Source organism: Melanotaenia boesemani, chromosome 16 (assembly GCF_017639745.1).
Source record: "Melanotaenia boesemani isolate fMelBoe1 chromosome 16, fMelBoe1.pri, whole genome shotgun sequence".
Lineage (NCBI taxonomy): Eukaryota > Metazoa > Chordata > Actinopteri > Atheriniformes > Melanotaeniidae > Melanotaenia > Melanotaenia boesemani.
This window is the reverse complement of record NC_055697.1, coordinates 32,299,112-32,326,545: the sequence shown is the minus strand read 5'-3', so window position 1 is coordinate 32,326,545 and position 27,434 is coordinate 32,299,112. Positions and strand designations below refer to the sequence as shown.

General features: G+C 40.6%; 2 protein-coding genes across 6 annotated transcripts in view; one reads left to right on the top strand and one right to left on the bottom strand.

The window, feature by feature from the left end:
- Positions 1-3,926, bottom strand: part of mmrn2a (multimerin 2a) — a 35,168-nt gene extending 31,242 nt beyond the window's left edge. For both annotated transcript variants that reach the window (XM_042009745.1, XM_042009746.1), the window contains exon 1: positions 3,714-3,926. In XM_042009745.1, the coding sequence (XP_041865679.1) occupies positions 3,714-3,901 (188 nt within the window). In that variant the 5' untranslated portion in view covers positions 3,902-3,926. The remainder of the gene's footprint in view (positions 1-3,713) is intronic.
- Positions 3,927-15,561: 11,635 nt separating this feature from the next.
- Positions 15,562-26,581, top strand: LOC121655258 (synuclein-like). 4 transcript variants are annotated; one of them, XM_042009763.1, is made up of 6 exons: positions 15,562-15,868; positions 21,792-21,833; positions 22,982-23,109; positions 23,661-23,684; positions 25,752-25,808; positions 26,242-26,581. In XM_042009763.1, exons 1-5 carry the CDS (start codon positions 15,748-15,750, stop codon positions 25,806-25,808), a joined length of 372 nt encoding a protein of 123 aa, XP_041865697.1. In that variant the 5' UTR covers positions 15,562-15,747; the 3' UTR covers positions 26,242-26,581. The 4 variants fall into 4 exon arrangements, with proteins under 4 accessions (XP_041865697.1, XP_041865695.1, XP_041865696.1 ...); XM_042009761.1 differs by having other exon boundaries at positions 23,652-23,684; XM_042009762.1 differs by having other exon boundaries at positions 15,563-15,868; positions 23,658-23,684.
- The last annotated feature ends 853 nt before the right edge of the window (positions 26,582-27,434 follow it).

Genomic DNA, 27,434 nt, shown 5'->3' with positions numbered 1-27,434 from the left:
GGAACAGGAGCAACAAAAGGCTGGAAAAGTAACGGGAACAAACCACAAACACCTGGACTTTAACTTAAGTTTGTGTAGTTTATTAGTAATTTTGTAATCATCATTTTATTTTTATTGGTAGGTTTTCCTACCAGGTCTTTCATTTTTGTTATCCAGCAGGAAATTTCTTTCAATAATAATAATAACAATAATGATTTTTACTTTATGAATCCCAACTGGAAAATTCAGCTCATCTCTAGATGTACTGGTGCTGCCATGTTTTGGCAAACAGGGAGCTGTTGTGGGGGTTAAGGAATATTTAAAGATATTTATGATATTTTAGGATAATTAAGGTTTCAATATTTTTGTGACACTAAATGAATAAAATGTTTTTTTCTTTAAAACCACTCGAGCGTAGGGTGAACCTGGCGTTTTGGTGTTGTGTTGCAGTTTCTCCTCCTAACCTGAAGGTGGCAGCAGGGGTGGTATCAGCCGGTAAACTCACCAGGTCAAAGTTCTTTTCATGGTTCTCTTTAGTTCGGTGGTATTTTCTGTTTTAAAACAACAAAGGTGTCCAGTATGGGTCAGTCTTTATTAGCTTGTGGAAGAAAACAGAAATAATTCGATCAGCCTCTCGTCAACTTGATCCACTGGTTATTGTTTGTAAAAATGGCGGTTACCACACAAATTCAGAGAGAAGATCCAGAAGTCCGGAAACTCGTATTCCCAAATTGACTAATAACAAGGGAGCTCCTCCGCGTGTGCGTAGCAGGGGTGCGTGTCAGGTCTGGAAGAGGTGCGTGTCAGGCCTACGGGGGTGATGCAGACGCGAGTATAAATCCGCCTTTAGGCAGCCCTGCATTAAAAGCAGACATGATTCTCTACTGGAAACCACTGCATGGACTCAGGGAGACTTCCAGAAACCACTGTCTGTGAACACAGTTCACCCTGAAACCCACAAATGCAGGTTAAAACTCCATCATGCAGAGAAGAAGCCAGATGTGAACAGGATCCAGAACCAGCTTTTTCAGTCTTCTCTGGACCAAAGCTCATTTAAAATGGTCTGAGGCAAAGTGGAAACCTGGATGAAGATGTGAACTAGTTTGTGGAAAGCATGGACGGCGTGGGGAGACTGGTTGCTCAGTGGTTTAGGCTACAACCATGAAGATAAATTTACCAGTTAGTTGCCACACAGACCTTTTCTTTTCTCCAGGGTCTGAGATCTGACTTGTTTTATTTAGTTTTATATTGAAGATGTTTATGGAACCGTTATGGCTCACTACAAGCCACATTACAGATAACATGGCTGGTTTGAATGTTTATGATAACATGGATCTATAACTGATGTTTTGTGTGAAGTGAAATTGAATGTGTGTGAGGAGCAGGATGCCGTCTGGCTGCAGTTCACCACCTGTATCGTCTTCAAAATGTCCGTATGCATGGGTCAGAGTTTACGTACAGGTGCACATTTTCCTGTCTGTTTTCACAAATCACAACCTTTGCATGGAGAGTGGCATCTGCCACTTTCAGGCCCCGTTATGTGCATACACCAGCTTTATACATAAAACCACTGAACCTTAGTTTAGTCTTCATTAAAATCGAGTTAGCTAAACGCCATCCACGTCTGTGATGAAGACATTGAAGCACTGATGCACATTCCTGGAGCTGTTGTTGTCCTGCATCGTTCTGACCACAATTCACAACTGTTGTTTCTAGGACGCTGTGTCACGTTACACCTGAGTTCCGCTTTACACACCATGTCCCATGCTAGCAACTGGATATCAACACACTGGTCATTTTGAATGCAACTTGTGCCTGATTCAGCAAAGAAAGTCAGAAGAATGTTATCAACAGAAGAGAATAAAAAGAGAAAGTCAGAAAGCTGGGACGCCTGCAGCTCAGGAGGAAGAGTAGTCGTCCACCAACCAGAAAAGTTGATTCCAGCTTTCCGCTCACTCCATGCCAAAGTGTCCTTTGATACTGAACCCCACGTTGCCTCCCGATGTGTCTGTTATGAATATATGCGGGTATGAATGTGTGCATGAATAGATGAGTGTGTCATGTAGTGTAAAGTTCTTTGAGTGGTCAACATGGCTGGAAAAGTGCTGTATAAGTACAGTCCATTTAGCAAGAGGTAAAACATGAGTCTACATCAGACGGACTTTTAAGGACTGGAGAGATCTCAGAGAAGAGACAAGATGCAAGATGGGCATCAAATTAGCGACGTTATGGGGCACTTCTGCCAAAGTTCAGTAGCACCTCTCGAATACTAGGATGGTTATTAATGTTCAATAAATATCATGATGAAAATCATTCACCACCTAGAATATTATTTTGGAAACTAATAACTTAACATTGATTTCAGTCTTTAGGGTCTATGTATGTCAGTCTGAGAAGGGTTATTAGGGTTATTTTCAAACTATCTAAAGTCCATCAGATAGAAACTCCATCAGGGAGAAAGATTATTCGCAAGCGGAGAAGACTGAAGACAGCTGCTAGTCTTCCCAGGAGTGGACGTCCCAGTAAGTTCAGTCCAAGGTCAGACAGTGGGAAAAACCCAAAAGCTCCATCTCAGACTGTCCAGGCTTCAGTTAGCTGTTCGATGTTAAAGTTCATGACAATCCATTTAGAAAAAGACTGAAGCAGCTTGTTTGGAAGGGTTCAGGAGAAAGTCTCTACTCTCGAAAAACAACATGGTAACACAGTTTAAGTTAGTAAAGCTGAATCTAAACAAACCACAAGACTTTTGGACAATGTCTTCCGGACAGACCAGAGGATAGCAGGTAAATAGTAGCAGGAATAACTGGAAATGAGGAAAAAGTGAAAACATGGAAATAGTTTCTGTTGTGTGTTTGTTTCAATAACAATATTTTTTCTCCTGAAAGCCAAGACTTGAGAGAACGATGAGATGAGAAAAGGTTTGGTCACTGTTGGTCTGTGTGTTATTTCTACAAAGTTCTGTTAGTAATAAATTCTGCTTTCTTCTTCTGGTCGACCTTTATGCTGCTAAATCTATTCATACATTCATTTTACATCATTTTACCTCCCAATCTGACATCTGAGGCTGTTCGTGCAACTTCAGATGTGAAGATACAGAAACCAGTGGGATCTGATACAAACTGCAGAATTTAAACTTTCTGTAGGTTCTGAACACAAGCAGAGAAAGTGATGATGGTTCCTCCAAATGAAACGAAACGACTGTTCATCATGTCTGCACCACACACAGATAACAATATGTAGCTCCTACAGAGATAATAAATATAGGGGATACAACAGCCTTTGATTGGTGGAAAACAGCTGAGAGATAATATGAAACTTGAGGAATCTGAACTCATCAGGAACCTTCCAGAAGAACTCACTTTAATTCAGCATCAAATGTTTTTTAAAAGGAATAAAACACAAACAAAATGAGGGAATTTCATCTTCACCAGGCTGGATCTGTCAAACTAAACTGCTCAGGAATCAGAGCAACAACAAAACATCCCATAATAACAAGAAGAGTTGGAATTTTTCCAGCCAAGTGGCTTTAAATGATGCACAAGAGATATGAAAGTAAACATGACTGAGAGGAATGAAAGGTCAATAAAATTATGAAAAAAGGTGAAAATTGTCACAAAACTAATAAATTGATCAACATAAACAACATAAGTTGAGTAAAAACGAGTGAAAGGAATTAAAACCAGTAAAACCAGCAGCAGGTGAAGTTTCCAGTCCAAACCGGACTCTGGACTCACCCCTGTCGGGCTCGGTAGTTCCCCATCGGTCCATTCAGAGGGGTCTCCCCAGGTTGGGGGGGGGTCAGTCTTCCCCCTCTTCCTCCCAGCTCCTCTTCCTCCTCCACCTCAGGGTCTCGTGCCCTCACTTCGCAGTGAGCGCTCACCAGTAAGCCCAGTACCAGGACCAGTTCTCCCACTGCCCTCATGTCTGCTGTCTGAGTGGAGTCCGGATCGACCCCCCAGCTGGGTTTAAAGGCAAAGCAGGGAGGAGGAGGAGGAGGAGGAGGAGGAGGTCCTGCCCCAATTTCCTCTTCTGTGAAGGCTCCAGTTCCTCCTCCTCCTCCTCCAGCTGGATAAAATCAGCTGATCCTGTATTTCTCCAACTCACTACAGGAAAATTTTTAAAAAAATAAATGAATTCTGGTTCTTTGGTTTCTTTCTGTGTTGTTGTTCTGTGTCTCCTTGTTGCCATGGCGATCTCTGTGTGGCTGGATTTAGTGTCTTTTGTAAACATTTTTATCTTCATATTTTGTGTTTATACAGAAGCTTCCTGCTTCTTGGTGTTTTGCCTTTTTTTGTGTGTAAAGCTGTTTTCTGTCTGTTTCCCTTCGGTCTCTGTTGTTGGATTTTTCCTCCTTTAAATCTTTTTTTCATTCTAAACACTCAGTTCTAAACGCTGGGACTCAAATGAAGAAATAAACAGAAAGCTGATCAATATTAAAGTTAAATTGTTTTAAAGTAGAACATAAAAAATCTCTGAAATGCTGAGAAATTTAACTGTTCCATTAAAAAAGTTTAAATGGAAAAGTAGGTTTTAATACAACACAAGTTTATTTCTACATCACATTCATGTACAAGACAATACAAAGTGCTTTACATTAAACATTAAAGCATTACAGCCTTTCTTTGCACCACCTGTAATTTACAGGTGGTGCAAAGAAAGCATTAATAAGAAGTAAAAGGCAGCAACAAATATGAAAAATCACAATAAAATCATAATAAAATCATAAATTCATTCAAATGATTAAAAGCAAAATAAGTTAAAAGTAAGCTGCAGATTTCATGCAGACGCACGAGAAAATAAAAGTTTTAACCTGAATGTAAACGTGTCTACGTTTGGTGAAAGCTTCATCCCCACCGGCAGCAGAACAGCTAAATGCTGCTTCTCCATGTTTAGTCTGGACTCTGGTCTGGACTCTGGTCTGGACTCTGTGGACTAGTTGACCAAAACTACTTTTTACACCGTGCTGAACATCACCCTGGAACTACTTTTTACACCGTGCAGAACATCACCCTGGAACTACTTTTTACACCATGCCGAACATCACCCTGGAACTACTTTTTACACCGTGCCGAACACCACCCTGGAACTACTTTTTACACCGTGCCGAACATCACCCTGGAACTACGTTTTACACCGTGCCGAACATCAACCTGGAACTACTTTTTACACCGTGCCGAACATCACCCTGGAACTACTTTTTACACCGTGCCGAACATCACCCTGGAACTACTTTTTACACCGTGCCGAACATCACCCTGGAACTACTTTTTACACCGTGCCGAACACCACCCTGGAACTACTTTTTACACCGTGCCGAACACCACCCTGGAACTACTTTTTACACCGTGCCGAACATCATCCTGGAACTACTTTTTACACCGTGCCGAACACCACCCTGGAACTACTTTTTACACCGTGCCGAACACCACCCTGGAACTACTTTTTACACCGTGCCGAACATCACCCTGGAACTACTTTTTACACCGTGCCGAACATCACCCTGGTACTACTTTTTACACCGTGCCGAACATCACCCTGGTACTACTTTTTCCACCGTGCCGAACATCACCCTGGAACTACTTTTTCCACCGTGCCGAACATCACCCTGGAACTACTTTTTCCACCGTGCCGAACATCACCCTGGAACTACTTTTTACACCGTGCCGAACATCACCCTGGAACTACTTTTTACACCGTGCCGAACACCACCCTGGAACTACTTTTTACACCGTGCCGAACATCACCCTGGAACTACTTTTTACACCGTGCCGAACATCACCCTGGAACTACTTTTTACACCGTGCCGAACATCACCCTGGAACTACTTTTTACACCGTGCCGAACACCACCCTGGAACTACTTTTTACACCGTGCCGAACACCACCCTGGAACTACTTTTTACACCGTGCCGAACATCAACCTGGAACTACTTTTTACACCGTGCTGAACATCACCCTGGTACTACTTTTTACACCGTGCCGAACATCACCCTGGTACTACTTTTTACACCGTGCCGAACATCACCCTGGAACTACTTTTTACAGACGTGTTGCTGCATTAGATTCACCATTAGTTCGTATTTTCCATCACATGGTAAAACGTCTCAGTTTCACCTTCTGACATGTTGTTTATCTTCTACTGGGAGTAAAATATGAGCTGGTGAGATTCTGTTTTTATTTGCAGTGTCTGGAGTTTCAGATTCATCAGATTTCACATTCAAGTAAACGTGTTGTGAATCTGTTTCTCTGAGTTTGGATTTTAAACTTCAGCTCCTTCAGAGCATGAAGAGCTTGTTAACACCAGTTTCTGTCAGCTCCATCAGGAACTCCTTCACTTTCTCTCAACTCTTCCTGTTGAAGTGATTAGAAACAGGAAGTCCACCAACCTCCTTCCTCTCTGAGTCTCTGTTCTCCATCTTTGCTTGGACTGGGGACTTTTTCTTTGGGTGACATTTTTAAAAATGGATTTCCTTCTTTTTAAAGTGTGTTTGGTCAAAGTGGGTTCCCTCTTCGGTGTTTCTGTCTTCACCGCATGAGGTCGACGTTGCTGCTGGTTTATACAAAAATCACATCCTTGAAGAAGATAGGGGCTCAGATGTAAAAAGAAACCAAACCAGCGTTCAGTCAGAGCTTCTCTCAAGTTGTATCCGGAGAAAAGTTGGATGAAATGTTTGAAATGTTTCTGTAGAAGCTTCTGTTTCTAATATTTGTCTGCAGGGAAAATCTGACAGCTTTATGAGACCTTTATAGCAGGAGGAAGGCGATCTGTTCCCGTCCAGGATGACAGAGCCAGGCATTTTCCAGTGGAATCGGGGGTTTGGAAGGGTGGCCGGGTGGGGGTCACTTCCGAGGATTGTCTCGGAGCTGTGAGAAGGAGGAGGAGGGATTCAACATGTCTGACATTTAACTGGCACCGAAAGAGAAAGAAAAGAAGCAGCATCAAAACAGAACCTGTTACTAAAAAAGTCTCCATCAGAACGACTCACATCCTGCAAAGTGTTTCCTAAGCAGAAAGGCTGGAACACTTGAACTTGGGTGAAACCTCATCGTGATATTTAATCATCTCTAACTGCATGTAGACATAAGGTTTATTTCTTGTGGGAATGCAGGAAAACTCAGCTACAGCAGGCAGCAGGTGTCAGTGAGCAGTCTTTACTTTGCTTAGGTCCACGTCTCCTTGTGATCCAGGCTCTTAATGTTTGCAAGATAAAGAGATTGTTGGCTTATTTTATGGCTAGAGCTAAAATGTCATCATACCCTCCAGACTAAATTGCAGATTTACTGCTGTCATTATGGCTCTAATGGCGGCACTGAGCGAGCTGTGTTCGGCTAGTGATGCCTGGAATATAATGCAGTAAAGTGGAGCTCCAGTTCTCCAGGACCACCGTCCTGTAGGTCTTAGATCAGAGGTGTCGTCTTTTTTTAGTACACAGGCCACAGATCTGAAAAGGGCCTGACCCCTAGAGTTAAAGCATCATAAAACTATTTTTCCCTTTGATTTTGTACAAAGAAGTAGAAGTACTTTATCAGCATGTTTACATCTCGACAATATTATACCTTAGCTGCAAATTTACATATATATATATATAAGTATGTATATATATATATATATACATACTTATATATATTCATATATGTATGTATATGTATATATATATATATATATATATATAAATCAAAATAGATAATAAAATAAAAATGAAAATAAAATAAAGCAAGAAAAATGTAATTAAATAAAATATGTAAATTAATCAAATAAATAAATTATATAAACGTGTAACTGAGAGAAAATATTGTTGAAACCAGAAATTTCAGGTTGTTAAAAATGTTCTTGAAGAGAATTTTATGCACCAGGGTTGGGATCACTGCTTTAATTATTATTATTATTATTATTATTATTATTATTATTATTATTATTATTATTATTATTATTATTTCAAACATGTAAACAAAATAAGATGAAAGTTTGTCAGTATCTTACATAAATAAAAAAAAGAAAACATTTAAAAACATAAGAAATCCTGCTGAATCATTTTCCTTCATCATAAATAAAATCCCTTGTTCCTCTTCTTTAGCTGGATCTTTAGGTCTAACGAAGCTTTGAGTTCAGACATGTTTGGACATTTTCTGCTGTTCAGCTCATTTAAATAAAACAGTAAAACTACAGTAATGATTTGGTCTGATTTTTAAATAACTTTGGGGATTTATAGAACATTTAGTTATTTTACAATAAATAGCGAAACATTGCAGATTGTGTCCCGACAGGAGAAAAAAACAGTCATTTTAAGACATTCAAGTAACCCACATCAGGACACACCTCACCAGATCTGAATGATCCCTTCATCAATGTCCGAGTCTTTAGTTTACTACAAGGGTGTCTTTTTATTAATGATTAGTTTTAGAGGAAAAGAAGGACCTGGTCGGCTGGTAAATACTGTCTGACTCATGTGGAGGTTTCATTTCACCAGAAGCACCATGAACTTCATCCACGCAACGCGTTTTAAAATGATGCCACAACAGGAGCTCGTTCACTTCACAAACTAGAAGGTACAGTAGGCTGGTGATGAAGATCTATCGATCTGAATAGAACCAAGTTATCCCTTTTAAAAACGAGGACAATCAGGTTCCAGTGCACATCTTTACTGGTATTTTTTGTTTTCAGTCATCAGCCTGGACGTCTGACAGGAGGAAAACTCCAAATTTTCACCCACTGGAAATGAAAGCATGAAAAAGAGGTCAAGGTGCAGAAAGTGTGTGTGCTGAGTGTGTCCAGCAGGTGGCAGCAGCTTCACAGGTCTGATGTCTAAACATGAAACCGTCTCACAGTTACAATCATTCATATTATAAAATCCGTCTCTGGCTCTTTAAAACTTATCAAAGTTCATTAATATTTACATTTAGTTGCCATGACAACTGTCTCCTCCTGCATTAAATGTTTTACAGGTGTAGTCATTGTTTCCATTGGTCATCTTCAGTATAGTTTATGTAACTTGGGCCATCTGCTCCTCCAACAAGTCAAACTTTAGGTTCTTCTCAAAGTCGAGGAAGGATCTGTTGGATGGATTAAACATGGTAAAATCTTTCTGAGGGTACGTTTCAATGTCAGGTAACATTTAAAGGCCTTCACTCTCCATCGATGAGGCTTCAGCCTTGAGTCTGTGTCATCTGTGTTCATGTAGTGTCCACAATCCATCACATGCAGCACAAGCAGAGGATGGACTGACCCTGAAAGCTACATTTCTAGCTAATTTCAGACTTGATCAAAGTAAAATCGGGTGTATTGATCAGTGATGGATGTTCCTCCATCTGACCTCGGCTTGAATCCGTTGCAGGCTTGACTGGACTCAGGCCTCCCAGTACAGAATAGCTCGGTACTGGGATGTCCTTACAACCCACCAGTAGGTTTCAGGAGAGAAGAAGATGATGGCTAAGCTGTCATCCATGTTGAAGGACAGCTCCCCCTCCCCACCACCCCACCCCCTCCGATCACTGACAGAGCTCCTTCAGAGACAGACTGCTGCACCCAAAGTGTGAAGAAGCTAACACAGGTCCTTGATTCCTGCAGCAGTTAGACTGGAAACCAGTGTTTCTCCCAGTAAACCACAAACACACTCAATAAAAGCCAATATAATTGATTAATGGACATTCTTAATTTTTCTTATTTTTATAATTCTTATATATTAACCACTAGAAGGTTTCTGGGGGGAACCTGTGGAGGTTTAATGTTCTCCAGCTATGCCTGGTTCTCTCCCGGCTTCCTCCCACAGTCCACAGACATGCGTGTTAGGCTGATCTGAGTCTGAGTTCTGGTTAGGAGTCTGATTTAAGTCTCTCTGTGTTGGTTCTTTGATGGACCAGGAGCAGCTCCAGCCCCTTCACCATCCTGCACATGGAATAACCCGTTAATGAGATAAATGATACCGTTATCACAAGAAAACAGTGTTAAAGAAACATGTCAGAACGGCCACGCTCAGCTTCTGTAAACGTACATTGAAGTGGTAAACACAACACACACACACACACACACACACACACACACACACACATTGCTACGTTACATGTGGAGGAACTTGTTACTCAGGTGCAGCTAAAGACGGCATCTCGCTGTTTGTCATCTTTGCTAGGCTTGCAGAAACACTCTTATGAAAACATAATTGATACAGGAGCATTCTGGAAACACACACCAACACACACACTCATTAAAGCGGCGCAGCTATCAATTAGCAGGCAGGTATGAGATTCCTCACCCAGGTGATCTGGGAACTCGTGCTCCCCAAACAACGACACATCCAGCTGTTCTTTTAGCTGCTGCTAATGGTCATCATCCCCTGCTGGACGTCAGAATTTCACCTCTGAAATAATGAAATACTGAGTAGATTTCAAATCTCTTCAGACAGAATTTATGCAACCCGTCATGTTCTGCAGCTCCTGCTAACAACAGACGACATTAATCAGCTGAGAAATGAAAAAACGTCTGCTCTGTGTGTGTGTGTGTGTGTAGTTTATCCACTATTGTTCTCTGTTTCATCCAAATTAAAGGCCCTATTGTGTTTGAACTCAGCTGAAGTCATACAGGGCGTTGAAGCAGTTTACATCCAGTTAACCAGCACAACAAAGACACAAATGTCACATTAAACGACTTGTTTCTGAGCTTCGTATCACCAAGTCTGTTCATCAGGGGACTCGAGTCTGGAACTTTGACTCCCGTCGCACCTAAAGCCTCGTTTCCACCAACGGGGGGAGGTCGGGTAGGTTAGGGTGCAGATATGGTCTGTAAACTGTAATCTTTTCCACAGCCAACCATAACCTTAGCTGAGAGGCAGGTTATCTGCCAGATAGATGCCTTGGCTATGTAACAGCATGATGCGCAACGCCTTCTTTAAAGTGGAACCAAAACATGACTCAGAAGCAAAGGAAGAGAATGGCGTCATCCAACAGTTTGTTTTCTTTCTTCTTGGTGGTGCTTCGTATATGAGGCCAGATCAGTCTCAATAGGAATGAACTCACGCCAGGTTTTTCACAAATGCACATGCTCTGGTTTGCATTTGTATTTCAGAATCGGAAATGCACACTTGCTGTTTCACAAATGCACATGCTCTGATTCACAAATATAATTTTGAGGCACACTTGTAAGATTATACGAATTGCTGAACGTGCATTTACGAACTGCTTCTCATTTGTGAACATCTCTGCATTCGTGAGAGAATTCTCTGCGGTGGATTTTGAGACTCCCCTGACGTCGCAGGGTAACGAATGTCACCATTGGTTGACTAATCTGTCAATCAAATTTCCGAGTGTGATTGACCGATTCATCAGTCAATCAGGTGTGTTTGCATTCAGCCAATCATACTGCTCCTTACATTTTCTCCATACTTTTAAACCTGTCGCAGAGCTATTGGAGCATGGTAGTTCAAGTCCAACTAGCGGGCAGACATGGAGGAGACGCAACAATCACAACCTGTAAGTAACACATTTATCTTACATTCCCTCGTTGTAAATCATGTAATTGTTAATTCGATAACATTACATGATTTACGAGGGAATGTAAGATAAATGTGTTACTTACAGGTTGTGATTGTTGCGTCTCCTCCATGTCTGCCCGCTAGTTGGACTTGAACTACCATGCTCCAATAGCTCTGCGACAGGTTTAAAAGTATGGAGAAAATGTAAGGAGCAGTATGATTGGCTGAATGCAAACACACCTGATTGACTGATGAATCTGTCAATCACACTCGGAAATTTGATTGACAGATTAGTCAACCAATGGTGACATTCGTTACCCTGCGACGTCAGGGGAGTCTCAAAATCCACCGCAGAGAATTCTCTCACGAATGCAGAGATGTTCACAAATGAGAAGCAGTTCGTAAATGCACGTTCAGCAATTCGTATAATCTTACAAGTGTGCCTCAAAATTATATTTGTGAATCAGAGCATGTGCATTTGTGAAACAGCAAGTGTGCATTTCCGATTCTGAAATACAAATGCAAACCAGAGCATGTGCATTTGTGAAAAACCTGGCGTGAGTTCATTCCTATTGAGACTGATCTGGCCTCATATTCGTAAGTCAATCAGAGATTTAATCAACAAAAAGAAAATGTGTTGCTCTAAACAAGGAGCCGTTCCATTTGTTTATATGCCAGGTCACACGAGAAACTACTTTTTTTTTTTCAGCCCATCAGTGAATTGCAGTGTGTCCAGCTCCACCTTTATGGGTCGGCTAGTCCTCCAACGTAAACGTCCCAAAAAACTAGGTCGGGTCAGATATTATGGTAGCCTTCCCAGAATTCATGAGTGGAACCCGTTGGTGGAAACAAGGCTTTACAGTGACTTCTGACACAAGATTTCAGACTCGTGAACAATCTTTTATTTTTCATGTCATCTTCCTGATCTGCTGAATGCGGTTCTCCAGATGTAACATCACACAAACACGGTCTGTGCATAAAAAAATGACAACCAAGCCTGTTGCCGTCCCACCTTACCTTGTAACTTTTGGGTATAAAATCTTCATAAAGGGAAAAAACAGTAGCAAACTGTGGTATAAAATTCCAGGAGGCTGGATCCACCACATCCAACTTCATTCACACACACTGAGAGCTTAGTCACTGTAATATGAAAGCTAATGTTAGCATCTATGTTAGCAATGAGCTTAGCATCACAGCAGCATAAACGTTAGCTTCTTGCTACTTTTGGATTGATATAATAACTCCATCAGACTGGCTCCACTGAGTGTGTTCAGAAGAAGAATGAGACATTTACTACACATACACATAAAAAGCATCAAATGTCCTAAATTCCAAATAAATCTAGATTTTCTACTTGCTCTAGCCGTTTTTTTTTTTGGCTCATATGAACAACTTGTTTAAGATACAAACTTGAAGGAAGAATTCCTGTTGAGTGAGAATAAACATCACATTTTTCTGCTGTTGGAGTTCTTCATAAAATGATATTACATACATACATGACTGTATGAGACTGTGTGTGAGAGACTGGTCAGCGTCAATCAATGCTGATCGCCATGGTAACCTGTAATGTTGTGGCTGATCTGCCGCTCATCTTCCTGGACAGAAATAAAGTAAAATGCATCTAAAAATAGACTGGTGCCAGCTGCTGGCCAATCGGAGACAAGGTGAATGTGTTTTGCTGAGTCACATTCAGGTTCCTGACAGGACAGAAGAGGAGGAGGAGGAAGAGGAGGACGGCATCCAGTCCTGCTTTATCATCCCCTCTGTGCTCCAGGAATCTGCAGACCGACGCCATGTTGTGTTTCATGTTGGTCATATTGTACATACCGGCTCTAAAACATTTCTTCCCAATAACACAACATCTGGAAGAGAGGCTGCAAACTTGTTATGGGGTTTGTTTTTTAATGTGTTTGAAAGTCTGAAAAGATTCACCAAAGTCCGCCACATGTTGCACCACAAATCATGTGACTCAAACACATCCCAGAGATGGGTAAACAAACCATATGTGACAAAGACTTGATGACTGGGTGGGTCCATGGCACATAAGTGACTTTAATGACTGTGAAGGTGCTAATGAGTCAGGAGGTTAAATGCCTTGAACTTCTCACTAATCAGAGTTGTGATGTGAAACATCTTTAAGAACTAGAAAACAAATCCATATTTTCTATTTAAAGCTCCTTCAACAATCAAGTGTCCACCTAAGTGACAGGATGGGACATTTATAAAGTCACTTGTTTGTTGAAATACCTTTTTTTATGTTTTATACTCATAATAAACTATTAAACACTGTCTGCAGGCTGCATACTCGAAGGCTTTTTTAAACTAGAATGAATCAGGTTTTAAAGGGATTGAATCTAAATGGACATTTACTTGATTACTTTTTTTTAAGTGGTTTTAGACTCATTTGGTCTTTAATTAACATTATATAAAGTGAGTTTACATTAATTAATGGGAATATATTGGTACTAACACAGCCACAGGTCTCCATCAACCCTCAGTTGCCAGCATAAGTTCAAATGTACCTTAAAAACTGCAGAAATGAAAAATGGTGTTATCTGTGTTATTGCATTGTGGATGACTGTCACTAGAACTAATTAAAATTAGCTTGTTAAATAATTAAAATGTCATGAAATCTAGAACTAATAGAATTCCCCTGCTGGCTAACTACTGATAACTAACAAATCTGGCCAACGCTTGTTAGCAATATAGCATTTATATAAATCCCATAACATTAACTCCAACCAAGTCATTTATAATATTTAAATGTGATCTTTTGATTATTTAAAAAGGTTTTTTTTAGCTAGCTCGTCTTAGCGAAGCTAGACAAAACTGCTAGCAAAGTTAAAGTTCTTGTATGTCAATATAAATGTTTACTAAGTGAAGTTGCACAGGAACGAAGCGTTTTAGCCTGCGTTAATGAGCTAACACTGTGTGGACGGCTACAACTGGCAGAAGCTAAAATTAGCTTTTTAAATTGATAATATAAATTTACTGAAATCCTAAACTGACAGAATTCCCCTGCAGACTAACTACACTTTAGTTACAGCTAGCTAACAAAGCAAGCGCTGTCAGAGTAGCATGTTAATGTTAGTAATAGAGCTTTTATAAATATGAATCTGACATCAACTTCCAACCATGTCATTACATCTAAATGCGATGTTCAGATTCTTGTGTGGATGGATAGACAGAATAATTAAAATTTACTGCAGTCCCAAACTGATTGAATACACCTGCTGGTTAACAATTTCAGTAACAGCTAGCTAACAAAGCTAGTCGACACTGTAACCAGAGTTTGGGTCTTGATATTAGTAATACAGTTTTATGAATATAAATCTCATGACAATATTGAAACAAAATTAATTACATTGCATACAAATATTATGATTGGATTCTTAAATAAACATTTTTTAGCTAGCCAGCTTAAGCAAACAAAAATGCTAACACTAAAGATCTGTTGGTAGCCTACATTAACATGTTTTCTTATTGAAGCTGCACAGTTGAAGTAATTATATCTCTTTAAGCAAGTCATCCCCATTTCCTCATTAAAAAAATGCTAGCACGACACATTGTTTTTGATAAGGCTGCTCAATTCCTAATTTTTGATCGGTTAGCTAACACTGAACTATTTTATTAGGCCAATAACAGTTGACTTTAAGATTCCTGAATTTTTCAAGGGACAGCAGATGAAAATTAGCTCATTTGCTAACTCATTTACTTTTTAAATTCAAAATAAAACGTTGATTAATATGCAATGTCCCTTTTAAATAAAATGAATAAATAAATCATAACGCTGCCTTCTGCCATATAACATACAAAAAGTGAGTAAAGAGGATTATAAATGTCTCTTTTTAGGTTCTGGGCTCAAACATCAAATATTCAGATTAAACCAGTGCAACAAAAACATGCTTTGTCATCTGGACTGGAGAACAGTTTACGTCTGCACTTTGAAATTAATATTTCCCTTCTCCATCTACACCACCTCTCCATTTCTCTCAGCCTTTTATTTAATGTCCCCTAAGTCTTTTTCCTCCTCATCTCCACCTCTCAACACCACTTTAATCAGTGTTTTGTTTGCTCTGTTGAACAACAAAGCTCCCAAGTTGCTTCTACATTTTTCTCTCCCTCTCTCTCTTCATCCCTCACGTGCCCTCTCTCCACCCCTTCTTTCATCCAAGAAGAACAGACCGCTGGCAGACGAGAAGAGAAGAGACGACAGAGGAGACGGAAGAGCAGAGAGAAAACAAGTAAACTACAAAAAAAAAGCGCAGACGAAGAAGGACAAGAACAAGGAGAAGAAGAAAAGCATCATGGACGCTCTGAAGAAGGGATTCTCTATGGCAAAGGAAGGAGTGGCCACTGCTGCCGAGAAGACGAAGGCCGGGGTGGAGGAGGCTGCCACCAAGACCAAGGAGGGGGTCTTCTATGTCGGTGAGAGGATGGATGTTAAAGTCCAACTGAAGCAGTAAAACTTAAAGGAATCAGAGAGGAAATAAAAAGAAATTAATAATCAGGATAGTTTTAAAGCGTAGAATATAAAAAATGTTAATATCAAAACAGTTTGGTGCTATTCACGCATGGAGAAAGCAGGAATGGGTGGAGGACGAGTGAAATTCTACACCATTTAGGAATAGAGGAAGAGAGCGAGAGAAGGCTGGAGGGTGACAGACGACAGGATTAGTTCTAAAATATTAAAAGAAAAGTATTGAGTTCACCATTGGGCTCCTTCATTATCATTACTTTATGCAGGATTAACCTGGAGATGTTGGAAAAGACGAAAAACAGATGAAAAAACTTACAGCTAAAAAGGACTTCAGAGTTATTCCATCAGGAAATGAAACGAGGGATGAAAGATGAGGGTGTTTGAAAGAGTGGTGATTTCAGATATAAGTAGAGATGAGGATGGAAAGACAGCTTGAAAAAAATGAATATTCTGGTTTATTTAGGGGGAAAAAATAACGATGAATGGGTGGAGGAAAGAAATTCAGAAAAAAAGGGGTGGGGGGGCAAATGGAGAGTGATGGAAGATGGAGGGAGTAAAGTATGTACGACGAGAAGCTTAGCCCTAAAATATTAAGGACTGGAAAAGAAGAAAGAATAAGGATGTGGGAAGTAATCAGAGTATAGGTAGTTACACTAGTATAGAGTAACAAATGATGGATGTGATGATGGAGAGATGAGTAGAGGTAAAGAAGTAATAGATGAACTGGTGAGAATCATTTCACTTCAAACTGGATGCAGACGTACGTCTGGAGGTGTAAAATGAATGATGGATGACGCGAGGATGAGTGAAATTCCAAGCCTATCTGGGATGAATGAAGGGAGGGACAGAGAGATGGAGGGAGTGATGGGTGGAGGACAAGAAGCTGAATTTTAAAAAATGAAGAGAAATTGATGAAGAGGGTGATTAACAGCAGATTCAAGGTCAGTTTTTCCCAAAAAGGAGATTTATTAAATTGATTCCAATCAGATGAAAAGAAGCTCATGTTTATGGCAAAATACTGACGTAGCTAAAATAAAAATAAAAAAAAACCATACTAAAGGTTTATTTATACATTATTAATTCACAACAAGGTCATCTCATGATCACAGTCCAATTCATTCCAATTTACTGTCGTCCAATTATAATCCAATTAAAACAAATCCATGATATGAACCCATAAACTGGAAATAAGGGAAGTTCAAAAAGGTCCATAGAAAGGTAAGTTGGTTGTTTTGATGTGCAGTATTTGGCTCGTGCTGTGGTAGTACGAGGATCAGTTCTGGTTTACTGTGGTGGTAGACTGGATCCTGGTGTGGTAGTACGAGGATCAGTTCTGGTTTACTGTGGTGGTAGACTGGATCCTGGTGTGGTAGTACGGGGATCAGTTCTGGTTTACTGTGGTGGTAGACTGGATCCTGGTGTGGTAGTACGGGGATCAGTTCTGGTTTACTGTGGTGGTAGACTGGATCCTGGTGTGGTAGTACGAGGATCAGTTCTGGTTTACTGTGGTGGTAGACTGGATCCTGGTGTGGTAGTACGAGGATCAGTTCTGGTTTACTGTGGTGGTAGACTGGATCCTGGTGTGGTAGTACGAGGATCAGTTCTGGTTCACTGTGGTGGTAGACTGGATCCTGGTGTGGTAGTACGAGGATCAGTTCTGGTTTACTGTGGTGGTAGACTGGATCCTGGTGTGGTAGTATGGGGATCAGTTCTGGTTTACTGTGGTGGTAGACTGGATCCTGGTGTGGTAGTAAGGAGATCAGTTCTGGTTTACTGTGGTGGTAGACTGGATCCTGGTGTGGTAGTACGGAGATCAGTTCTGGTTTACTGTGGTGGTAGACTGGATCCTGGTGTGGTAGTACGAGGATCAGTTCTGGTTTACTGTGGTGGTAGACTGGATCCTGGTGTGGTAGTACGAGGATCAGTTCTGGTTTACTGTGGTGGTAGACTGGATCCTGGTGTGGTAGTACGGGGATCAGTTCTGGTTTACTGTGGTGGTAGACTGGATCCTGGTGTGGTAGTACGGGGATCAGTTCTGGTTTACTGTGGTGGTAGACTGGATCCTGGTGTGGTAGTACGAGGATCAGTTCTGGTTTACTGTGGTGGTAGACTGGATCCTGGTGTGGTAGTACGAGGATCAGTTCTGGTTTACTGTGGTGGTAGACTGGATCCTGGTGTGGTAGTACGAGGATCAGTTCTGGTTTACTGTGGTGGTAGACTGGATCCTGGTGTGGTAGTACGAGGATCAGTTCTGGTTTACTGTGGTGGTAGACTGGATCCTGGTGTGGTAGTATTGGGATCAGTTCTGGTTTACTGTGGTGGTAGACTGGATCCTGGTGTGGTAGTACGGAGATCAGTTCTGGTTTACTGTGGTGGTAGACTGGATCCTGGTGTGGTAGTACGGGGATCAGTTCTGGTTTACTGTGGTGGTAGACTAGATCCTGGTGTGGTAGTACGAGGATCAGTTCTGGTTTACTGTGGTGGTAGACTGGATCCTGGTGTGGTAGTACGAGGATCAGTTCTGGTTTACTGTGGTGGTAGACTGGATCCTGGTGTGGTAGTACGGGGATCAGTTCTGGTTTACTGTGATGGTAGACTGGATCCTTGTGTGGCAGTACGGGGATCAGTTCTGGTTTACTGTGGTAGTAGACTGGATCCTGGTGTGGTAGTACGAGGATCAGTTCTGGTTTACTGTGGTGGTAGACTGGATCCTGGTGTGGTAGTACAGGGATCAGTTCTGGTTTACTGTGGTGGTAGACTGGATCCTGGTGTGGTAGTACGAGGATCAGTTCTGGTTTACTGTGGTGGTAGACTGGATCCTGGTGTGGTAGTACGAGGATCAGTTCTGGTTTACTGTGGTGGTAGACTGGATCCTGGTGTGGTAGTACGAGGATCAGTTCTGGTTTACTGTGGTGGTAGACTGGATCCTGGTGTGGTAGTACGGGGATCAGTTCTGGTTTACTGTGGTGGTAGACTGGATCCTGGTGTGGTAGTACGAGGATCAGTTCTGGTTTACTGTGGTGGTAGACTGGATCCTGGTGTGGTAGTACGGGGATCAGTTCTGGTTTACTGTGGTAGTAGACTGGATCCTTGTGTGGTAGTACGGGGATCAGTTCTGGTTTACTGTGGCGGTAGACTGGATCCTGGTGTGGTAGTACGAGGATCAGTTCTGGTTTACTGTGGCGGTAGACTGGATCCTTGTGTGGTAGTACGAGGATCAGTTCTGGTTTACTGTGGTGGTAGATTGGATCCTGGTGTGGTAGTACGGGGATCAGTTCTGGTTTACTGTTGTGGTAGACTGGATCCTTGTGTGGTAGTACGGGGATCAGTTCTGGTTTACTGTGGTGGTAGACTGGATCCTTGTGTGGTAGTACGAGGATCAGTTCTGGTTTACTGTGGTAGTAGACTGGATCCTGGTGTGGTAGTACGGGGATCAGTTCTGGTTTACTGTTGTGGTAGACTGGATCCTTGTGTGGTAGTACGGGGATCAGTTCTGGTTTACTGTGGTGGTAGACTGGATCCTTGTGTGGTAGTACGGGGATCAGTTCTGGTTTACTGTGGTTGTAGACTGGATCCTTGTGTGGTAGTACGGGGATCAGTTCTGGTTTACTGTGGTGGTAGACTGGATCCTTGTGTGGTAGTACGAGGATCAGTTCTGGTTTACTGTGGTGGTAGACTGGATCCTGGTGTGGCTAGCTCCACGTTGTCGGACTGCTGGTCCTGGGTCTGGGGTCTTTCTCCACTTGATCTGTGTCCTTCGTCTTTAAAAAAAAGTCAGAAATATCTCCCTTCCTCATGATTCTTATATCTTCCTCTACTAAACCAGACTGGTTCCAGGATCTAGCTAGCAGCCTTGCTAGCCTCCTGTTTAAGTGAAACTGGATCAAGTAGCATTAGCTTAGTTAGCGCTAAGTAACGTGGATACTGAGGTTCTCTTTGAGCATCTTGATAGTTTATTTTCAGCTCAAATGTGAAAATCTTGATGAACTGAGTTGATGTTTCGTCCCTAAACTGACTGAAAACTAAATATGACCTGGTTTTTCCACATTAGCTTAAAGCTAATTTAGTGCTAGCATAGAACTAGATTAGCATTGCTACATAGCTTCATGCTAACATCAGGTTAATAGCCTTACATAACATTAGTAGTTTTTCTTGCACTTACTAAATCTCTTCTAGAAATGTACAGCCACATGTCAATATTTTTAAAGGAAAATATTTAAAATTTGACTTGTAAAACTGGTGTAGTAATACTGGTGATCCATACAGGTCTGGAAAGATGCCTCTCTTCCACTTCTCCAGTGATCTGTCAAATACCTGAAGTGGTATCTGGGATGTTCAATCAGATGGCCAGTGCCACCCTGGACACCCCTCTAGCTCTGCCCCTGGTTAATAAGTTCATCTGGACATTATCTTCAGTAGCTAGCAGTTTGGTCCACATCAGACCTTTTGAAACCAAAATATCACCAGACAAACGACATGTCATCATGTTCAGCGTCTGAAACAGGCCCAACAGACGGCCATGAAAGAACCTGCCAGCATAGCTAAGAGAAGCAGTCCCTGGCTGTGGCTGAAGGGGAGGGACGCCGTCGGGCCTCCCAGTGACCACATGAAGCCTCCATGCAACACACACCCCCAGGTCTGATCAGCCTGTGGTGGGCCAGCCTCCATCTCAACCATCTCAACCCACAAAATGTGACATCTATCTCGCCAACATGCCAGTACCTCAGGGATTAGAACAGTTAGTCCTATTAAGAGTTCTAACATGCTGTTTTTGAGCTCTTGGTACTTTTTTTTTTTTTGGCTCCATTAGTGTTTTTAGTTCATGTTTTTTATGTGTTTTCTCACAATGTTTTTACTATGTTGTAAATTCTCTTGTTCTGTTGTTGATTTGTAATCTCAATGAGGTAATTTTCCTGGTTAAAGGTTATACACACACACACACACACACACATATATATATATATATATATATATATATTTATACACATGAAGGAAGCACTTCTAATGGATCCATCATCTGACTCCTCAGCATCTCTTACAGACTTCAGATATTTGCTGGGACAAGACAATTTACTGGAAGAAGGAAAAATAAAAAGCAGAGGTCAATAAAGAGAATGAACCCACTGCCTCATCCTCTCTGTTGAGGCTTCTTTCTGAAATGGATTTCCTGAGCTGCAGATCTCCAGCTCTCGGCGCTGGGAAACGGCCGCTGAGTCTCCACCGAGTCTGAGCTTCGGATCAGCTGACGGTGACTCACAGACTGTGTTTACCCGGACAAAGAGTCTGTTCTGTCTGACCTGTCACATGTCCAACCAGCACGCTGCCCACAGAGTCCATTATAACTCAGAGTCTGGATCCGGACCAACAGACAGGAGGCTGAAGCTGCAGTTTCAGAAAGCAGAAATTAAAGACATGATCTGATGTGTGGAGGTCAGGCTGGGATTCATGCAGGCAGCTGCCTCACATGACTTAATAATTCAGTTTGTCTCTGCAGCTGGAAGCAGGTCAGATTTAGATTCAGTGTCAGGCTGAAGAGTCTGAAGGTAAAACCTGTCATGTGTGCTGTTAAATCAACAGTAAATCTGACAGAAGATCCCAGCTTAAAGTCCAAACAGGGATTCCTACAAACTAATTATCTTTCAGAAACAGCCTGAATGTCTTTATTTAAACAGAAATGCTGATTTTCACTCACTTTGGTTTATATTTTAACCTGCTTTTTCCTGTGAGGTTAGTTGCAGGTGAAAATGGCCTGAACCTGATTTTATTTCCCTCAGAATAGAAACTATTCGTGTGTTTTTAATTTGGGCTCCAAGCACAGTTTGAGAATTTGTTCTGACGTGATTCACGTCTGATTTGTGGATCTTTTTTCAGGAAACAAGACGATGGAGGGAGTGGTGACCGGTGTCAACACAGGTAAGCAAACAAGCTAACACACAGGTGGAGGACGAACACACACACATACACACGCCGTTTTCCTTCTTGTTTTATTATTTTATGTGTTTCTTAATTAGTTGTTTGTTTCCTCAAGTTTATCTGCTTCAGTATGTAGTTAAACCACTTTATCAGATCCACCTTCCAGTACCACGTCGGACTCACTTTTTCTCCAGAACTGCTTTAATCCTGGTGTGATAGATGAAGCAGGTGGTGGAAACCTTCCTCAGAGGTTTTCTCCATATTAACATGACAGCATCACACAGTTGCTGCAGGTTTGTCGGCTGCATCCATGATGAGAATCTCCCGTTCCACCACATCCCAAAGCTGCTCTACTGGACTGAGATCTGGTGGCTGTGGAGGCCGTTGGAGTCCAGTGAACTCATCGTCATGTTCTAGAAAGCAGGTGGAGATGATCTGAGCTTTGTGACATGGTGCATTATCCTGCTGGAAGTAGCATCAGAAGATGCTCCACTGTGGTCATAAAGGGATGGACATGGTCAGCAACAATACTCAGGTAGGCTGTGCTGGTTAAACCAGGCCACGTTGGTACTAAGGGGCCCAAAGTGGACCAAGAAAATCTCCCCCCACCATCACACCAGCAGCAGCCTGAAGCGTTGATCCAAGGCAGGATGGATCCATGTTTTCATGATGTTTCCAGCAGATTCTGAACCGAGCATCTGAATGTGGAGCTGAAATGGAGACTCATCAGACCAGCAACGTTTCTCCATCTTCTATTGTCCAGTGTTGGTGAGTGTGTGTGAATTGTAGCCTCAGTTTCCTGTTCTTAGCTGGAGGAGGACCCCGGTGTGTCTTCTGCTGCATCCTGGTCCAGACAACTGCTGCTCTGGATGTTTTCTCTTCTTCAGACCATCTCTGGAAACCCTGGAGATGGTTGTGGGTGGAAATCCCAGTAAATACTCAGACCAACAATCACGTTCAAACCCCTTTTCTTCCACATGACTGAATGTGTTGAGTTGCTGCCATGTGATTGGCTGATTAGATATTTATTGAACAGGAAGTTGAGCAGGTGGAGCTGGTGTAAGTGGACTTCATGACAGTAATGGCACACATATGAAATGAGAAAAAAAATTCATCTGATTTCATTTGAAATGTTTCTTGTCATTCAGTCGCTCAGAAGTCGACCGAACAAGCCAACATCGTTGCAGACACCGCGGTTGCCGGGGCCAATGAAGTTGCCCAGGCAACAGTGGAGGGGGTGGAGAATGCAGCAGTGGCGAGCGGATTGGTTAGTGGGGTGAGTGATGTCACACAACATGAGCTCTGACTTCACTGTGATTTTATCTATTTATTTATTTATATAAATATTTTTTTTATATTTCAAATATTTACTTCATTTAAACTTTCTGTTCAGTTTTATCCTCCACTACTGATTCTTTAGTTTTTATTTATGTTTATTTATTCAAAGTTTAAGCTGAATTGGATTTAACAGTTTATTTAATTATTTTTAGTTTTTAGGTGATTTTGATCAATGAATGAATGAATATATATATGAGTACTTTAAGTTAGATTTTATTGGAGATGGGGGTTAGGAATCAGTACAATAAAATTTAAAAACTAAACAAAAATATTTTTTCATTTTTGGAAATGTTTAAAAGTTAATTTAGTTCAGTTGTTTTCATTGATTATATAAAATTAAATTTGTTGTAACGTAAAGTGTAAAAAAAAATCTGATTTGTTCATTTTATTTTAAATAACAACAAATCTATTAATATAATCCCTGTTGTGTAAATCTTAATTTTTTCTTTTGTTTTTCTCAAATCTCTGGTGATTGGCTGGGACCAGAAGGAGGCGGGACCAGTGACTGAGGAGGTGCCTGATTGGTTGGGGTGTGGGCGATGTGGCATTATGCTTGCTGCTGATCTAACTAATTGCAGAACTCACTTCAGTTTAATAAAAATCTAACAGTTTGTTCAGGTTTTCTGGATTTTTCCGGCTCCATCTGCAGAAACAAACACAGCAGCAGGTGGAAGTGGCAGCTTCTCAGCATCCTGCTAAAATCAAACTGAGACGTGGAAGTGACGTCTATTCTGACTGATTAGTTTAGATCAGGGGTGTCAAACTCACTTTAGTTCAGGGGCCACATATAAAGGCCAGACCAGTAAAATACCAGTAAAATAACCTGTAAACAATGAAAACTCCACATTTTCCTTTTTGTTTTAGTGCAAAGAAGTACAAGTACATTATCAAGATGTTTACGTTTGATGAACTGTTCTTTTAGAAAGTTGCCTTAGTTATACAATTAGATCATTTAGTTTTTTTATTTATCTATATGTTTTGTTATATATATTTAGATCTTCCATATGTTCTGTAGACAAAAATATTTGTATATTTTTTAAATGTTGAAATACAAATATATATATATATATAATATATATATATATATATATATATATATATATATATATATATATATATATATTAATCTATTTTAAAAAGTTATATATATATATATGTATCTATATATATATATATATACATTCATTTTTCTTTATATTTCATGAAGTTTATTTATTCATTTTATCTATTCACATATCTGATTTATTTTACACATTACATAATTACATATCATGATAATCAGAATAGATAGAACAAGTTATCCTCTTGCCTTGGAAATGTTTTACATTTAAACAGGGGGAATGGGGAACTATAGTTACTTCAATAAAAAAAATGGCAGTTTTTATCTTTTTGCCTTTAACAAATTCCACTTGTGGGCCAGATCGGACCCTCTAATAGGCCAGTTTTGGCCCCTGGGCCGTACGTTTCCCACCCCTGATTTAAATAGATTTACTATAATCTCAGTGCTTCTGCTTTTAACCTTTTAGCAATTTGCCTAATAAATAATGGTCAGAAAAATATATATTATTTTAATCTGAGGTCCTTTTTTTGCCTCTTTAACAAAGTATGTAAAAAAAAAAAGAAAGAAAAATATTTTGCATGTATGTAAATTGTTATAATGCAAAAGATGTTCAGCAGGGGGCAGAAGACAAGTATCAGATTGTATACAACAGGATTTTGATCAATGTTTTTTTTTTTTTACCATAAAGTGATGAATTAGGTCCCAAAAACAGTACGTATTAAATAGTAAATATTAGGCTTAATTCTCATTTCTGTTAAATCTACACACAGATGGAAAAATAACCCCAAAAAACTGTAGTGGACATCTGGCGTTATTCTAACACCTTTCTTTATTTTTTGTTATTACTTTTTTCTTTTAACTTCTCTTCTTTAGTATTTTGGTTCAGACCCATTTGTCAGTGTATACAAAAGGAAAACTAAACACAACATGTGGAATAAGTTAATTTAAGGGTTTATAGGAGTAGAAATGTTTTCTTAAAGCATGAAAAGTCAACCTCCTGCTCACAGAGACTAACTCATTTAAGCATTACGTCCTGCTGCCAAACTCCTCCCACAACAAATGATGAAAACTAGCGAGGAAACCAAAAATATTTTAACCCCTGAAACATCTCACTGCCTGCTGGTGATCACGTGAACACAATAACTGTTCACACACAGTTTGGAAATATTTTAAAGCCCAAATTATCCCACATGGCTGTCAGCACGACCCTGTAGGAAGGTGCCACATCACCTCTTTTTCAAGCTTCTGAAATTTGTTCGTCTGAGATCGGCAGGAATTTAGATTTAAAAGTCCCGAGACATGACGTATCGGGTTCTTCAAGTTCGTGAAAATCTGTTTTGTGTTTTTAAATCAAGAAAGGCAAAACAAATAAATGATCTAATTTAAGTTTTCTTTCAAATAGTGGGGTAAATATTAGCCGCAGATGTTTTTCCTCATAGCGGCACGTCTGCTTGTTTTGGGAGAAATGCAATACTGTAGATGGATGATGATGATGATGCTTCTCTCTTCCTCCTCTGCAGACTGACTTTCCAAAAACACAAGCAGGAGGAGAACAGAGCGAACAGGCTGCACAGTAGGTGAGAAGCTACAGAAACAACGAGCAGCATTTTATAAGTGCAGCTGCTGGAATCAGCTGTGTTTATGTTCTTAAGCCTAACGGAGGGTTACCCACTAAACCCCACTAAACCCCACTACCCCACCCCCATTTCACACACTGGTAAGCTATTTAAAATTCTGGCTCTAATGAACAAATACATCCGTAACATTCGTAATTCAGAAGAACAGATTTCTGTTTTGTGACGATATTTAATTCAACTTATTTTTACACATGCAACACTTTATCAACCACATAAGACCCAGCGAAAGTGCTTCAAACAGCCAAAACAACATGAAGGGACACAATAATAAAAACAATTTAAATTAAATAAAACAATTTAGAAAATACAGATTTAAAAAAAAGTTGCAAATAACAATAAATGTTCTTCTTCTCTGTTTTTATGTCTGCACCAGACTGACCGTGGCGCTGTCACAGAGAAGAAGCTGTTCAGAGATCCTCCTTCTGCCCTGATTAACCTCAATAACCAATATCGACCCCATCCTGCTGTTGCCATGGTTACGCTGCCTCCGCCCAGCACACCCGCTCTGACGTCGGTCAGGTCTTGTGCATTCACACTGTAAGCTGATTGGTCCATGTGGAGGTACCTGAGGCCACGCCCCCTTTAGACGCATGTCGCTTTGCAGAGACATGAATGGTGATCACTAATCATTCACACACACTTCCTGTTTCTGATTCACGATGAGCTGATTTCTTCTTTTCTAAACAAGTGTGAAATAAAAACGAGTGAAACCACCTGCAGACCTCCGTCCTTCTTCCTCTGATCTCTGAGCTCTTTCAGGTTTTTTGGATGTATCCAGGAAATTTTTAAGGGGTGGCCAAGATAAAACAGAAGTTAGTGTCAGGTTGCCAAACAATAGCTGCCACTGACTGAAATCATCAGGATCATTCTTACTGTGAAGAGAATCAGTGTGAAATTCAGGAATTATTGGGTGTCTGGAAACCCTTAAATAACTTTGAGCTAGCCTCTTTGGATAGCCACGCATAACGTTGGAGCTGCTGAACTAATCCATCTGTAACATCTGTTGTCACCTTCTGACTTAAGTCAGAAACCAGATTTATAATTCATGACAATATTAACTCTGTTGTGTAGCTCTTATCATGCGTATAAAATCAATCCAAAGTGCTTTTATAGCCCAAAACCATGCAAAGACACGACAATTAGAACAATTACAAATAAACAAACATAATGTAGATTTTAAAAGACAATTATAAAAGCAAAGCAAGAGAATAAATGTTTCCTTTGGTGTCTAAGTTAATAAACTTTACAAGCAACATCTTGAAGGGTGGCTCTTAGATCAGGGATGTGTCTATTCTGCAGCCCCTTCCTCTGTTTCTTTACCTTGTGTCCTCTGTTGATGTCCTGTCGGGATTCTTTGAATCAGCCATGGAGAGAAAGGTGCCGTAAAGGTGACTTTTTTGTATTTCAGTCTGAACCTCACAAATCTGATTTTTACAAATCAGGATCCGAGTACCAAAGGTGGATGCAGCGACACCGTAGTCTCCTGCAGATCTGGGTCACTTCAGGGCCATAGACTGATGACGGAGACTTTATTCTGGAATTGTATATAACAGACTGCTGCACAAA

What these genes read in the sequence shown, in the direction of transcription:
- LOC121655258 (XM_042009761.1), top strand. Translation starts at nt 15,748, where the DNA reads ATGGACGCTCTGAAGAAGGGATTCTCTATGGCAAAGGAAGGAGTGGCC. An exon ending in GGTGACCGGTGTCAACACAG is followed by an intron (nt 21,834 to 22,981) that starts GTAAGCAAACAA and finishes CTTGTCATTCAG; the next exon opens with TCGCTCAGAAGTCGACCGAA. An exon ending in CGGGACCAGTGACTGAGGAG is followed by an intron (nt 23,685 to 25,751) that starts GTGCCTGATTGG and finishes CCTCCTCTGCAG; the next exon opens with ACTGACTTTCCAAAAACACA.